Source organism: Mercenaria mercenaria, chromosome 14, assembly GCF_021730395.1.
Source record: "Mercenaria mercenaria strain notata chromosome 14, MADL_Memer_1, whole genome shotgun sequence".
Classification (NCBI taxonomy): Eukaryota; Metazoa; Mollusca; class Bivalvia; order Venerida; family Veneridae; genus Mercenaria; species Mercenaria mercenaria.
The window spans coordinates 23,980,128-23,997,043 of record NC_069374.1 but is presented as its reverse complement, the minus strand read 5'-3'; the positions used below and the strand labels follow the sequence as shown (position 1 = coordinate 23,997,043).

The 16,916-nt window shown below is 37.1% G+C and overlaps 1 protein-coding gene across 1 annotated transcript in view; it reads left to right on the top strand.

The window, feature by feature from the left end:
- LOC123526567 (E3 ubiquitin-protein ligase MIB2-like) overlaps positions 1-14,782 on the top strand; it is a 56,000-nt gene extending 41,218 nt beyond the window's left edge. The window contains exons 10-18 of the mRNA XM_045305789.2: positions 384-517; positions 1,384-1,532; positions 1,915-2,071; positions 4,336-4,490; positions 5,005-5,131; positions 5,376-5,585; positions 6,016-6,191; positions 9,374-9,552; positions 10,238-14,782. Of these exons, the coding sequence (XP_045161724.1) occupies positions 384-517; positions 1,384-1,532; positions 1,915-2,071; positions 4,336-4,490; positions 5,005-5,131; positions 5,376-5,585; positions 6,016-6,191; positions 9,374-9,552; positions 10,238-10,479 (1,529 nt within the window). The 3' untranslated portion in view covers positions 10,480-14,782. The remainder of the gene's footprint in view (positions 1-383; positions 518-1,383; positions 1,533-1,914; positions 2,072-4,335; positions 4,491-5,004; positions 5,132-5,375; positions 5,586-6,015; positions 6,192-9,373; positions 9,553-10,237) is intronic.
- The last annotated feature ends 2,134 nt before the right edge of the window (positions 14,783-16,916 follow it).

The window sequence follows — 16,916 nt, the reverse complement described above, 5'->3', positions numbered from 1 at the left end:
TACTTTTGTGGAAAAAAATATATCTCGGGCATCATGGATGCCAATACACATGTGCAAAGTATATACTTTCAGCTTCGTTTAGGCAAAGGGTCATAAAGGCCTGTACTTAAGTGTATAGGCTATAGTTCCAACATCATGTAGACCTGTACTTTTATTTAACCTTTACACTGCTAAATTTCTAAAATAGACTGGTCCATCATTCAATATGGGCAATACCATTTATTATTTGAAGGGGAGCTCACTAAAAATTTACTGACTAAATAGCAAACAGTGCAGACCATGATCAGACTGCATGGATGTGCAGGCTGATCTTGGTCTGCACTGGTCGCAAAGGCAGAATAACTTGCCGCCAGCAGGCTAAAGGTTAAAGTATATTCTTGCAGCTTCATTAACAACTCTACTAGATCAGCTTGTAGAATTACATCAGACAGAGACAGGTCCCGATAGATTGGTAAGAGAGGCTGCACAAGGTCATACTGATGTGGTCAAAGATATCATCAGCAAGTTCCAAGATAAGGTTCGTGAACTGTGGAGTTAATTTATGTACAAGAAATGAAGGTTTATATTGAAGGATCAAATAATATACAGTCAGAATGTTAGAACTCCGTGACACTTGAGCTATTATGATCACTCATGGTTCATCCATTGCCTATTAACCCTTACCGTGCTGAATTTCTATTTTAATGAACTTGACCATCTTTCAGTTTTGGCAGTACCATTAACTGTTAAAAGGGGTGCTTACCCAAAAAGATACTGACTGAATGGCAAACAGTGCAGATCTTGATCAGACTGCACAGATGTGCAGGCTGATCAAGATCTACACTGGTCGCAAAGGCAGAATTAATCATGTCCAGCATGATAAGGGTTAACATTTCTTCAAATAGTTTCTTTTTGAAATCTTTTGTTGGATATTAGTAAAGTTTATGGAGGTTTTTCCCAGGATCTTCATGTTTCAGACAGTTTTACTGTGCTGTACGTAGGGGTAGTCAGAGCTAAAAATAAAAAACGATCTTTAAATGGCAAACATATGGATGAAGTTATTCAAACTTTTTGTAGTTGATAAAAAAAGAAAATAAAAAAAGAAAATTTCATTGAAGTTTTCAGTGAAAAAAAAAAGCCCAAAACATTTAAACATGTATTTACATGATTGATATTTCAGAAGTGTGACAGTGACATCAAATACACCTAAATGGATTCCTCTATTGTCGGCCATATTCTCAGACATTTACTAAAATTTCAAGGTGTCATCTTATTCTAAAAAGTATTAAAATCTTAAAGTTACTTCTGGCTTGATTAGTGCAGTAAAATTGTTTTTAAATGCTACTTGTAATAAGGGCTTTTCCTATTGAAGAGACTAAAAGACTATTGTTACAATTGTTACAGGTAGATCAGAAGAGTTCAGGTAAAACAGCGTTACAGGTGGCCAGTCATCAAGGTCATAAAGAGATAGTACAATTACTGCTTGCTGCAGGAGCTAACATTGAACTACAAGATGAAGATGGAGATACTGCCTTACATTATTCTTCCTTTGGGTTGGTATTCTTACAGTGTTTTCCTTCATTTTAAATACGTGGGCTTGATTGATGCAACACCTGGCCATTATTCTTCCTTTGGGTTGGTATTCTTACAATCTTTTCCTTCATTTTAAATAGGTGGGCTTGATTGATGCAACACCTGGCTATTCCAGTCATGTGGTCGCTACACTGAAATGCGCTGTGATATTTTGATCGGGCTGTAAGGCATGTGTATCAAATTGATGCTTGTGCAACTAGCTCAGCTGAAACGAGTACAGATCAGTGTACCGAGCAAAAACTGGGTACACAATCAAGCGCACTTTTTCATTGACAATACATAATCCTACATATTATCTCTCTGGATAGGCAGTGCCAATTTTCATTTTATTGTTTGTTTCAGGAACCAGGCAGATGTAATGGAACTGCTGCTCCAGAAAGGGGCCAACATTAATGCCCTCAACAATGGGGAATGTAGTACCCTCCATGTTGCTGTAAATAAACAACATCTAGACTGTGTCCGTGTACTGCTGAAACGTAGAGCTGATGTAAACATACAGGTATGGTACCAGTCTATAATCTATATAAAATAAAGCAACATTTAGACAGTGTCCCTGTATTACTTAAATATAGAGTTGATGTTAACTGGGTCTCAAGCCCAGTTTTCCTGAGCCTATTAAGTAACACAAGTACTGAAAGGAAAAACTTTAAAAATCTTCTTGTCCAAAACTGCAAGGCATAGAGCCTTGATATTTGGCATGTGACGTCATCTAATGGCCCTCTATGAAGATTGTTCAAATTGTGCCCCTGGGATGAAAAGAGGCCCTGCCCCGTGGGTCCCAAGTTTTACATAGACTTATATAGGAAAAAAACTTTAAAAAATTTCTTGTCTGACACTACAAGACCTAGGCCTTTTCATATTTTGTATGTAGCATTGCCTTGTGGTCCTCTATGAAGATCTTTCAAATTGTGCCCCGGGGGTCCCAAGTTTTACATAGATTTATATAGGAGAAAACTTTAGAAATCTTCTTGTCTGAAACTGAAAGGCCTAGGCTTTTGATATTTGGTATGTAGCATTGCCTAGTGGACCTCTAACAGAATTGTTCGAATTATGCCCCTGGGATAAAAAGAGGCCCCACCCTGGGGGTCACTTGTTATATGAGTTATATAGGAAACAAGAGCTGTCTCCATAGCATGACACATGCCCCCGATGGCACTTTGAATGAATAGTTATAGCCGATGTTAGATTTTAGGACCTTTGACCTACGGACCTGGGTCTTGTGCGCGACACGTCGTCTTACTGTGGTACACATTCATGCCCAATAATTTTAAAATCCATGCATGAATGACAAAGATATGGACTGGACACGCCCATCAATGCACTATCATAAAATACGACCTTTAACGTCTAAGTGTGACCTTGACCTTTGAGCTACGGACCTGGGTCTTGTGCGCGACACGTCGTCTTACTGTGGTACACATTCATGCCAAGTTATTTGAAAATCCATCCATGGATGACAAAGATATGGACTGGACACGAATGCACTGTCATGAAAAATGACCTTTTACGTCTAAGTGTGACCTTGACCTTTGAGCTACGGACCTGGGTCTTGCGCGCGACACGTCGTCTTACTGTGGTACACATTCATGCCAAGTTATTTGAAAATCCATCCATCGATGACAAAGATATGGACCGGACACGAAAATTGCGGACAGACAGACTGACAGACCGACAGACGGTTCAAAAACTATATGCCTCCCTTCGGGGGCATAAAATACTTCAAAAATTATCAGGTCATATTTCCTGGACTGTTTAATTATATTTACCTGATGTACCCAAGTGATTAAAGGTCACCTTACAGTGACCTTGACCTACTGACCTACTTTCTTGTGTTTTAAGATACAGCCTTGAAATTTGGATGACATAAACAGTTTTGCATACCGATCTTAAAACTGACTTTCAGTGACCATGAATTTGACTTACTGACCTATCTAATATTTTAGCATCATTTTGCCATTTGAAAAATGTGGCTCATATTACTCAGGTGAGCGGTTCAGGGTTATCATGACCCTCTTGTTTGTTGAAGTTTTTGATGAAGTCAAATATCTTTATTACTATCAAATCTATTGACTTAAAACTTAAAATAGTTGTTTACTATCAAGTCTACACCAGGAGAAACAATCCCCATAACTCTGATTTTAATTTTGATGGAGTTATGCCCCTTTTTGACTTAGAATTTTTGGTTAAAGTTATTGATAAAGTCAAATATCTCTGTTACTATCAAAGCTATTGACTTGAAACTAAAATTACTTGTTCACTATCAAAGTCTACACCAGGAGAAACAATCCACATAACTCTGATTTGAATTTTGATGGAGTTATGCCCCTTTTTGACTTAGAATTTTTGGTTAAAGATTTTGATAAAGTCAAATATCTCTGTTACTATGAATTTCAAAGCCTTTGACTTGAAACTTAAAATAGTTATTTACTACCAAAGTCTACATCAGGAGAAACAATCCCCATAACTCTGATTTGAATTTTGATGGAGTTATGCCCCTTTTTAACTTAGAATTTTTTAGTAAAAAGTTTTATAAACTTTTTACTGGCAAAGCTCTTATTCAGAGTCAAGCACTGCGAAAAGTTGAGCGCGCTGTCTTACAGACAGCTCTTGTTTAAAGTACTTTCAAAATCCACGTTATACATTTACAGATGCATCGCAGCATTCTTTCAGAAGAGCAAGGAAAAACTGCCATCTGGGATGTAAATTAATATTAATATTGCATTATATGTCTGAATTTGGAATAATTGTTTTATGCTATTGTAGGATGCATATGGCGACACAGCTCTACATGATGCTATTGGTAAAGACAATCTAGATATACTGGATCAACTAGTCAATTATCCTGGTATTGACTTTACTCTACGAAACAAACGCGGTTTCAACGTCCTTCACCATGCTGCTTTAAAGGGAAATAACTAGTAAGTAGTTTAATAAGAGCATGTTGCCTTTACTTCGGTCTCAACTGCTATCACAGCTTAAGGGTCAGTAATTCAGATCCTTTGTTTCGTATAAAAAATGACAACCTCAAGTTGTCACAGCTTAAGGGTCAGTAATTCAGATCCTTTGTTTCGTATAAAAAATGACAACCTCAAGTCGTATTTACGCATCTTTATAGAACATCACTTTTTCCTACACCAATTTTTCACGAAAGTTCTATTATAATTTATGAAAAAAATGAAAAGAAAATAGGGTATTAGGGAGTTGAATAGTTCCTAGTGAAATGCCAGTAAGTGATGGTCTGCTGCTCTTAAAATGGCGCATATTTGCTCTTGGCCGCACAATAAGCTTTTGGTTTCGATCTGCTAAACTCACTAACAGATTATAAACATGAAAAACATCTCATTTCATGCAAAGTTTTTAAAGCACACATTCAACGTGAATTTGATATTGATTAGATGCAGTATTATCAAAAGTGAACAATTTCCGTTACAGTGCCACAGAGAAAATTTTACAAAAGTGTCGACAGATTGTTGATATGAAGAAAGACGATGGATTTGCTCCCTTACATTTAGCTGCCTTAAACGGACATCGAGATGTCACTAATACACTGCTTGTTACTGTAAGTTTCTCCAGTACAGAGCAGAAAAGATTAATTCTAAGCAGATTTTAATAAGGTCATTTGTTACTATTGTGCTGTTATTAAGAATATACAAAACTATTCTAACTGAACAACATACCGAGATATTTTAAAACATTGTTAATTTTTGCTGTTGACTGTAAGCAAGAGACAAAGGGGGCTTACTGTTATAGTATAACTAGTATATAAGGGAGATAATTTATATCTTTATTCTCAAATTTTAAAGGGTCAGGCTAATATAGAAATCAGAAACAACCGACAGCAGACGCCATTACTGTTGGCAGTGAGCCAGGGACATACGGGGCTTATAGAGTTACTGGTATCAAAGGGAGCGGATGTGAACGTAGATGACGAGGATGGCGACACATGTTTACATCTAGGACTGATGAGACAGAGCGTGTCCACAGAAAGAGAGGATAGTCCAATGCTTGAATCAGTATGTATACTTTATTCTTGCATAAAAACTGTGTTATTATACATGAGTTAAAGTTATCAGTTCAGCTCATCCATGGGGGTATGAAAAGGTGGAACCATTCTCATACCACTTAAAAGGCTTCAAAATCTACATCTAGGTTCACAGTTCCACGTTACTTAAGTTGATATTTTATGGCTGTTGTGGTATATCTAAATACTTCCTGTTTAACATCAGGAGAAATTTAGTTTGCCAAGTCTTGGTCCCTTGCAGGTATTGTAAATTTTATTTGACACAAGACTTTTACTTTTGACAAATGTGTGCAGTAATTTATAGAAGCTAAGGGTATACTGCACTGAATTTCATTGATGTGGTCAGTTGCAAATTACAATTTTAAGAAAAATGAAAGAAAATGTTGAACACATCACAAGGTCTCTGTTCCTATTACATTCAGATTCGGATGCAGTTAGGTATGTCAGAAGGAGAAGACACTGTTGGCACGGCGATTGCCTGCTACCTAGCTCAGCAAGGCGCGAACCTCAACCATAAGAATCATGCTGGGAAAACACCACTAGACCTCATCAGTGATCCTAAACTGGAGGAGGTGGTTAAACAGTTTGCTACGGCAAAGTAAGTAATTCTTAATTACAACTAGTCTAGGGGCCTCCGTGGCCGAGTAGTTAAGGTCGCTGACCTCAGATCAATTGCCCTTCACCGATGTGGGTTCAAGCCTCACTAGGGACGTAGAATTCTTCATATGAGGAAGCCATCCAACTGATTTACAGAACTGGTTCTACCCAGGTGCCCGTCCATGATCAAATAATGCTCGGAGGGGCATCTGATATCTTCCTCCACCATCAAAGCTTAAAAGTTGCCATATGACATATAATTGTGTTGATGTGACATTAAACCCAACAAAAAAAATCAGTCTTAACACTGGTAGTCTACAATGTATACTTTGCCTTTGGCTTGGCAGTTCAGCATACACCCCTCATGAAGGAGGTCAGGGTTTGATCCTCACAGGGCCATACCAAACACTTGTTTAAAATGGTACTAGCAGCTTCCTTGCCTGGGGCTCAACATAAGGACAGTTTCGGATCGGTCAGTACTGCACCAGATATACATAATTTATGCGGCATGATATTCCAGTGAAGTAGCACAATAAAATTTAGTAATGTACTCGATGCTGCAAGTAGACACTGTTGATATATGGCTGAAAAATACTAGAAAATCATATTTAATCTAAACAAATACAATTTTCTTTAAATGACATGAAAATCTGTTAAACCCAATATACACACTTTCCAGGACTTGAGAGGAGCAGTATAATCATATACGATACCAGAATTTAAAACAATAGTACTCGGGATCTGAGCAGTTTTTGATATTTTAAAAGGTTATCTTTTTTAGTGATTTGAAATGTGTACATGTCTTGTCTTCTCACCAGGACATATTCTTGTCTCCTCTACTCGCTTAATATCTCTTGTCTGTTGGATGAATGTATTGTGTGTATGTGTGTGTGTTCGGGTTTAACGTCTTTTTCAACAATTTTTCAGTCATATAAACGACGATGTCTACTTGTAGCAGTGAGCACAATGCCCAACTTTATAGTGCTACCTCACCGGAATATCATGCCATAGACACGTGACATGATACCCAACCCAGTCACATTATACTGACACCGGGCTGACCAGTCCTAGCACTATCCCCTTAATGCTGAGCGCCAAGCGAGGAAGCTACTAGTACCATTTTTTACATCTTTGGTATGACGTGGCTGGGGATCGAACCCACGACCTCCCGCACTCGAAGCGGACGCTCTACCACTAGGCTACCGAGGCGGTTGAATGTATTATAGGCCTGCTTGTGCCTAAATCAAGGGCTGAACGTGAAACTATTATATCTTATTGTTCATTTTTAGCTCACCTGAGCACAAAGTGCTCAAAGTGAGCTTTTGTGATCGCCCTGTGTCCGTCGTCGGTCGTCCGTCGTCGTCAACAATTTGACTGTTAACACTCTAGAGGTCACAATTTTGACCCAATCTTAATGAAACTTGGTCAGAATGTTACCCTCAATAAAATCTTGGACGAGTTCAATATTGGGTCATCTGGGGTCAAAAACTAGGTCACCAGGTCAAATCAAAGGAAAAGCTTGTTAACACTCTAGAGGTCACAATTTTGGCCCAATCTTAATGAAACTTGGTCAGAATGTTACCCTCAATAAAATCTTGGACGAATTTGATATTGGGTCACCTGGGGTCAAAAACTAGGTCACGGGGTCAAATCAAAGGAAAAGCTTGTTAACACTCTAGAGGTCACAATTTTGACCCAATCTTGATGAAACTTTGTCAGAATGTTATCCTCAATAAAATCTTGCACCAGTTCGATATTGGGTTTTCTGGGGTTAAAACTAGGCCACCAGATCAAATCAAAGGAAAAGCTTGTTAACACTCTAGATGTCACAATTTTGGCCCAATCTTAATAAAACTTGGTCAGAATGTTACCCTCAATAAAACTTTGGATGATTTTGATATTGGGTCATCTGGGTTCAAAAACTAGGTCACCAGGTCAAATCAAAGGAAAAGCTTGTTAACACTCTAGAGGTCACAATTTTGGTCCAATCTTAATGAAACTTGGTCAGAATGTTACCCATATCAAAATCTTGCACGAGTTCGATATTGGTTTATCTGGGGTCAGAAACTAGGTCACCAGGTCAAATCAAAGGAAAAGCATGTTAACACTGTAGAGGCCATACTTGTGACTGTATCTTCATGAAACTTGGTCAGAATGTTAATTATGATGATCTCAAAGTCCAGTTTGAATCTGGGTCATATAGAATCAAAAACTAGGTCACCAGGTCAAATCAAAGGAAAAGCTAGTTAACACTCTTAGAGGCCACATTTATGACCGTGTCTTAATGAAACTTGGTCAGGATGTTAATCTTGATGATCTATAGGTCAGTTCAAATCTGGGTCTGATGGAGTCAAAAACTAGGTCACCAGGTCAAATCAAAGGAAAAGCTTGTTAACACTCTAGAGGCAACATTTATGACTGTATCTTCATGAAACTTAGTCAGAATGTTAATCTTGATGATCTTTAGGTCAAGTTCAAATCTGGGTCATGTGGGGTCAAAAACTAGATCACTGGGTCAAATCAAAGGAAAAGTTAGTTAACAGTTTAGAGGCCACATTTATGACCATATCTTAATGAAACTTGGTCAGAATGTTAATCTTGATGATCTATAGGTCAGTTCAAATCTGGGTCTGGTGGAGTCAAAAACTAGGTCACCAGGTCAAATCAAAGGAAAAGCTTGTTAACACTCTAGAGGCCACATTTATGACTGTATCTTCATGAAACTTAGTCAGAATGTTAATCTTGATGATCTTTAGGTCAAGTTCAAATCTGGGTCATGTGGGGTCAAAAACTAGATCACTGGGTCAAATCAAAGGAAAAGTTAGTTAACAGTTTAGAGGCCACATTTATGACCATATCTTAATGAAACTATCTTGATGATCTTTAAGTCAATAGTTCAGGTGAGCGATACAGGGCCTTCATGGCCCTCTTGTTTACAGTTACAATAGCACTCGGCTCTCAAAATGCAATAAGTTACTTGTTAGTGCCTTAACTGAATGGAATTCGTTTATCTGAGTAAACCGTGCAACAAGCAGGTTCCACCTAAGAGTTTGCTTGTGAGGGTATGGGAACCTGTGCAAGTAGAGCTTAAAAGTTACTGTATGACCATATTTTTCAAAGCGACATTTAACATGCAAGCAAACACAAAAATTGTCACGTTATTCATTTTGTCTTTATTTGCAGCAGACGTCAGGAGCTGCTGTCTAGTAGTGGTCGTGATCAGTTGTGTGAGGTTTGCTCGGAACAGCGGGCCTGTATAATGTTCCAGCCATGTCAGCACATCGTCTCGTGCTTGGAATGTTGTATCAGGATGAAAAAATGTATAGAGTGTAAAATGCCTATAACTGCCAAAATTGACGAAAGTAAGTTTTAGGCTTTCCTACTTAAAAATGCCAATAATTACCAAATCTTAAGAAGGACAATTCTTTGTAAGAAAGATTTTAAATAAGTCATGCATTTTGATTTGGGCTTTATACCAGATTCCTTGTAAAAGGCTGTTATGTATTTTCATTTTGCTGGTATCCATCTGCACTCTATTTTAACAACCAGCAAAGAAGGAGTCACATCAATGAACATAGATCGTGACATTGAGTTTAAGGCATGGTCTAAAAGTCATTAATTTTATCCTCTCCATCTGTTTCACATGTGGTTTACGCCATGCATAGCAAGTTGTAGTAAAAATAGGTTTAAAGATAAATATAAAACTTGTCTCAGTGAATATTTTAGCTTTAAATTATGTGTACAGTCAAACATGTTTTAAGCAGCCAGCCAAAGGAGTGGCATTCAGGCTGCTTAATATGAGTTGAAATAAGGACAAAAAGTCAGTTTAAATTGTTAGCTTGCTGACTGCTTAAGACAAGTGGCTGCTTAATACAGGTGGCCACTAAAGCAGGTACAGCTGTATAACAACAAAAATTTATGCAAATTTTCAACAGCTTTAAATGTTTGTAGAGCATTATTTCTTCTAAAAAAAACCTTTCTTTCAATACTTTGAACTTCCATTACTTCAGGTATATGTAGAATAATGCATTACCTAATTCATTTCAGATGGAAAACCTATATTTGGTCAAGACCTCTCAGCTTCAACTAGTAAAGACCCGCAGAATTCAACACTTCAGCGTAAACTTAACGAAATGGAAGAGAATATATTATGCTCCATTTGTATGGAACGAAAAAGAAACATGGCATTTTTGTGTGGACACACAGTGTGTAGTACATGTGGCGATGAATTACGTATTTGCCATATGTGTAGAAAACCTATAACGAAAAAGATCAATTTGTACTCATAGATTTGTTTGTGATGTCCCTGCTATATTCAGACGAACTTAAATCATGTTACTGAAAAATTGAGGTGTGGCTTTTTAAAGGCTTTTTTTTTGCGGGAGTGGATAGATTTTTAGCTTAGACTTTTGAAGTATATTGAAGTGATCTATTTAAACCAGTGGGAGTATGTTAACATGAGTAACTGGTTCACTGTGTGCCCATGAAAAACATGTGCTGTAAAATTATTTAGTTTATTGGGCATTAAATTTTGTGAATTCAGCAAAAATGACATTTTCATGGGAACATGAATTTGTGAATTTTAAAAGATAAGGATGCAGAAAAATGGGATTTTAATAATTTTCGTGAATTGATGCAGCCTCGAAATCACGACAGTTAGTCCGCCACAAATACTAATGATTTTACAGTAATAATGTTTTGATATGCATGATTGTGTTGATTTACTTCATGTGCAGTTTATTATTTCGAAGAGTTATAAGTTACAGTATATGCACATTGAACTTGTCAGAAGTGCTGAGATTTGAGTATTTAGGATGATAGTTTGACCATTATTGGTATTTTTGGGAAATCTAAAATAGAATAAATGAGATATGATAACAGGGTGAACAGCAGTTTACTGTCCTTTCGCACATATTCGTATGCCTTAAACTGTCTGTTCCATTTTGCTATAGATCCAAGTTATCATCTTGGATCTATACTATTGAAATTTTGCCAGTACAGTGTTTTCAAAGATTAGTGAGAAGGGTGAGAAACAAAAATGAACTGGTAGACTAACTAAAATCTGAAAATATTTTACCAATAGCCCAATGCAATCCAGTAACAATATTCACTAAAGGTTACTATATACAGTACTTCAAGATGTTTACTATTATTGGTTGGATTGGATTATTGTACAAGGATATATGTTCCAAATTGGAATCATCAGTAGATTTACATGTTTTGTGTCATAAGATGAACTACTTTAGGGTAAAAGACAAAAAGGATGCAAGCTTTGTAGCATTTGAATTAAAAACCTCTTGGTTATGTGCCCGACAATATATTCAAAATATATAGATTACCATTCCCTTTAGTATATTTCATAAATCATGGTCAGTACTTTTTATTTACAGATGCAAAATCTTATTATATATGATGGGAGAAACGAAATATATATTTAACATTGATTAGTTCATTTTCAGCCGGCTGTATACAGAAAAAGGGGTCTCCATGATCAGATGTCCAAGGTTGCAGACTTCAGATCACAAGATTTTTACTTCTGTTAGTTCAAGCCCTAGTCAAGTCATCATAGTAGGAAGTTATAAAGCAGGATTACGAAAGGTTGGTGGTTCTACCGAGGTACTCGCCCATGCTGAAAATAATAGCAGAAAGGGGAGTGCACCTTGGGTTCTGGGCTTTCAATGGGATAGATTGTCCTGCATGTAACAGAATTTTGCATTTCCATAGGGGTTGAATTGTCCCACATGTAATAGAATTTTGCATTTGAGGCAGGTAGACTTGTCCTGCATGTAATGTAGTTGCGCATTTGAGTGAAATAGTGTTTTCCTACATGTAAAAGAATTGCCTTTTTTGTAGGTGTAGAGTTTTGTAATAAAATAGCACATTTAAGTAGTGTAGAGGTGTGCTATACATAAGTCAGTATAGGTTGACGAGGCACACAAGAAAAAAAGTAGGAATGTTTGTATGTTAGAAAAAAACTTAACTTTCCAGCTGTACTTACTGTTTCATTGTCCATGCAGTGTGTTATAATTGAAATTGTCTCAGTAACCCATCTTTGTTACTATGAACTGGCACAAGTTTCTACAATATTTATTATGTTCAATTTGTGTTGGTGTGTTTGTGCTAAATTAACTCATATATTTGTATGTTTGGTGAATAATGTGTTAAATTAACTTATATATCACAACTTTGTGCTACAATTGTTTGTTAGAAAATAATCTGTGATAAGTTATTGTTTATGAAATTCTGTAAATCAGCTTTGATTGTATTTTTACTGTGTGTTACCAAATTTTTCTGTTGTTTATAACATTGATCCATCTAGAATATGGGGTTCCTGCTTTGAGTGTTGTCATTGATAATATATAGGCTAGTTACTGCATGTACATTAAATTTGTAAAATAAAAATTCATACAGTTTCTCATTATGTTTATATGGCTTCAATAATCAAGTCGGATCAAATGTTTTGCTGTCAAAATCATATACATATGTACATTAGTCATTAAATTTATATTGAGAAATATATTCAAGTTCTGCAGTCAAGTTGCTGCGCAAAATTTACATGCCTAATATTACTTCTTTATGTAAGAACAAGTGCAAGGGCCTCCCCTGCCCGAGTGGTTAAGGTAGCTGATCTTAAATCACTTGCCCTTCACTGATATGGGTTTGAAACCTTGCTTTGGGGGTCTTCCTCCACCATTAAAAGCTGGAAAGTCAAGATATGATTTATAATTGTGTCAGTGCGGTGTTAAACCCAACAAAAGCAAAACAAAAAAAACCTTGCTTTGGGTGTAAAATTCTTCATGTGAGGAAGCCATCCAGCCGAGTGTAGAAGGTCAGTGGTTCTGTCAAGATCCTTGATGAACTGGGGTCCTCCTTCATCATCAAAAGCGAAAAAGTTGCCATATTACCTAAATTGTGTTGGTGTGTCACTAAACCCAACCAAAACAAAACAAAACAAAATGGAGAAAAATAACAAGAGCATATTTTTCAGCACAAAGCTAATAACCTTTTTTGTTTTATGACATATGCATTTACAGTGAGTGAATGATGAGTAGCTGAATAATGTTACACACAAAGTATCAAGTCTTATACATCATTATGGATAAAGCACTGATGTCATTGTTAGTAAAAGACTGAAAATGGGTATGCTACAAGTTGTTTTATTTATCTATATACCACACGAAAAAGGTGTATAGGTGATAACAGTAACATTTAGACATACATACTCAACTAGCCTGTATAAATGAGCCTTATGGCTAAAACAAGACATTTTTACAGTCACTGTGGTACGTATACCGGGTATATGATGGAATGTGACATCAATGAAATTTCTTTGAAGTTTAACCCTTACCATGCTGGACACGATTGATTCTGCCTTTGCGACCAGTGTAGATCTTGATCAGTCTGATCAAGATCTGCACTGTTCGCTATTCAGTCAGAATAGTTTGCTGAATAGCGAACAGTGCAGATCATGTTAAGACTGCATGGATGTGCAGGCTGATCATGATCCACATTGGTCGCAAAGGCAGAATTAATCGTGTCGAGCATGATAAGGGTTTAAGTCTAAATGGTTTTGAAAGTGCAGTCAGAGGGAGGGGGAGCGGTGGGGGCATCATGATGAAATATATCAAATAAAACATTTCGACACTCTTCTTATGAACTGCTTGATAGATGTTCATCAAACTTGGCAAGCAGTGCGTGGTTTTACATTAGGTTAGCAACTTAAGGCCGTGACCTTCTTGTTTATCTTTTCCATATTCTCTGAATGTTGTTACAATGCAGTATGTACACGATAACAGTATACCGGCCTTATATATTTCCTGTCCGTGTATAATTTTTCAGCATGCTCATTTTAAGACAGGTCTGTTGCCTGTGTAATATCGGTTTGGGGTCAGTGTGGCCTTTTATTTCTCATAATGTGCCAGTGTTACTGCACCACAGATTGATAATAGAAATATCAATGCTACAGAAATTGTTTTCAAGGATGTTCTGGTGTCTGTAGTTAAGAGAATAATTATGTATTTTATTGCAGTTTGTTTCATTGAAAAGTGATCACATAATAGAATTGTCAATAAACATGTTTTCGCATTAGCATTATGAAGGATTTTCAATTTTTGCAGTCAGACAAATATTGGACATGCTGCAAATCAAATATGGAAACAGGTTTTTGAACTTGCCAGTATAAGATTTGTTTATATATCAGAATTTGCATAGAAAATGTCTGCTAAAGCATAGTTGCATTTTGAATATTTGTCAAAGTGCTGACAGAGTTTCAGAAGTACTATTAACCCTTACCCTGCTCAATTTCTATAATGGAAGTTGCCCATCTTTCAGTTTGAACAGTACCATAAACTGTTAAAAGGGGTGCTTACCAAAAAGATACTGAATGGCAGACAGTGCAGGCCATGATCAGACTGCCCGGATTTGCAGGCTGATTTTGGTCTACACTGGTCGCAAAGGCAGAATCACTTGCCGCCAGCAGGCTAAGGGTTAAAATAGTTTTTTTGTGTTTTATAGAAACATTACAAATTGTCATACATATTTTATAGGTATTTGCATGTACAGATTTCTTTGAAATAAAATTTGTTTACACTACTTGTCTTTCTTTTATCTTTGAGAGTTATTTCCCTTGAAATGTTATCTTGAAATACAGTAGATTTTTGTACCTCCAAACAAGGAAGTTGTAAGGTACATGCATACTGGTTTCAGGTTGTCTGTCCGTCTGTCTGTCCGTAGACACAATCTTGTGTGCACCAACTTTCCTCATCTCCTTGAGACAGTTTAATGCTTTGCACAAGTGATCAGTAACAACAGCAGTTTTGCCTGATAGCATGATGGTTCTTTCAGAAAAAAAAATTGCAGTTACGGGACTTTGTTTTTTATGCCCCCAGCATCTACTGATGCGGGAGGCATATAGTGATTGTCCTGTCCGTTCGTCCGTCCATACGAGGTTAACCAAATGAGACCGTTTCGTCTAGCATCAATACCCTTACTAAAATGACTTGATACTAATGCAGATGTAACCTGTGACCATTCCTCATCTTCAGATTTCACCTGACCTCAGTTTGACCTTGACCTTGACCTCATGTTGGACTTAGGTTGCTTTATATGGGCCATCTCTTGGTTAACCAAATGGGACCGTTTCGTCTAGCATCAATACCCCTTACAAGAATTAATTGATACTAATACAGATGTAAACTGTTGGGTTCGAGCCTCACTCGGGGCGTTGAATTCTTCATGTGAGGAAGCCATCCAGCTGGCTTACGGAAGGTCGGTGGTTCTACCCAGGTGCCCGCTCATGATGAAATAATGCACGGATGGGCACCTGGGGTCTTCCTCCACCATTAAAGCTGGAAAGTCGCCATATGACCTATCATGTGTCGGTGCGACATTAAATCCAAAAAAAAAAAAAAAAACAAAGATGTAAACTGTGACCATTCCTCATCTTCAAACATCACCTGACCTCAGTTTGACCTTGACCTCGTTTTGGACTTAGGTGCAAAATCTATTGACAAGGATGCCACTGGGGGCATCAAGCGTTTATTGAACGCAGCTCCTTGTTTGTTAGCCCAGGTGAGTTTTTGTGATCGCTCGATGTCCGGCGTCTGTCTGTCTGTCGTCTGTCAACATTCAGCTTGTGTATTTTTCAACTAATCTTCATGAAATTTTGTCAGAATGATCACCTTGATGAAATCTAGGCCAAGCTCGAAAATTGGTTATCTGGGGTCAAAAACTAGGTCACTAGGTCAAATCAAAGAAAAACCTTGTGTATGCGGTAGAGGCTGTATTTTTCAACTGATCTGCATGAAATTTTGTCAGAATGATTGCCTTGATAAAATCTAGGTCAAGTTTGAATATGGGTCATCTGGGTTCAAAAACTAGGTCACTAGGTCTTATCTAAGAAAATGTTTGTTTAAACTCCAGAGATCACATTTTTAGTCTTATCTTAATGAAAATTGGCCAGAATATTTGTTTCCATGAAATCACTATGTCAAACATGTTTACATTGTTATGGTGTGTATCTCAGGTGAGCGACCTAGGGCCATCTTGGCCCTCTTGTTACTATACATGTACTATATACATAGAGTCTGCATATGCAATATTGTGTGTGCCTAATCTCCTGAACCCATGCACACAATTTAATGAAACTTCACACAAGTGACCACAAACTTGGTATATAGGTAGCTTGCATGGAGTCAGAGTTTGCGATTGCATATGAGGTCAGTAGGTTCAAGGTCAAGGTCACTGTTGTTAAAAGTAGAAAAAACATTTTTTTCTGATCAATAACTTTAGTTTGCATGGATGTATTGAACTTGAACTTGGCCTATAGATAGCTTATAGAAAAACCAAAGTTGGGATTGTATACCTGTGTCCGACGAGGTTAGTTTCTAGTCAGTTTTTTCTCCCAAGTCAAGTTTTCCCTTCAAGTACTGGATTCTTTCGGTATTGTTATTTGGGATACAAATGTCTATTCATTCAGATGAAACAGATATTGTTTTTAATTTGAATAAACCTATATGTTTCTTTTTTTGTAACTTTAATCAATGTTTTTCTTTTGTCAAAACAAATTTTTTAACTTCTGTTTGATTGCCATTACTATTTAATATCTGTCAGGTGCTGGGAAGAAATTGACTGGTCAGTTCTTTCCCCCTTGCATATACTTGACCTATCAGGTGGGGGAAAAAATTGACCAATCAGTTCTTTCCCCCCAAGCCAGTACTTGACCTGT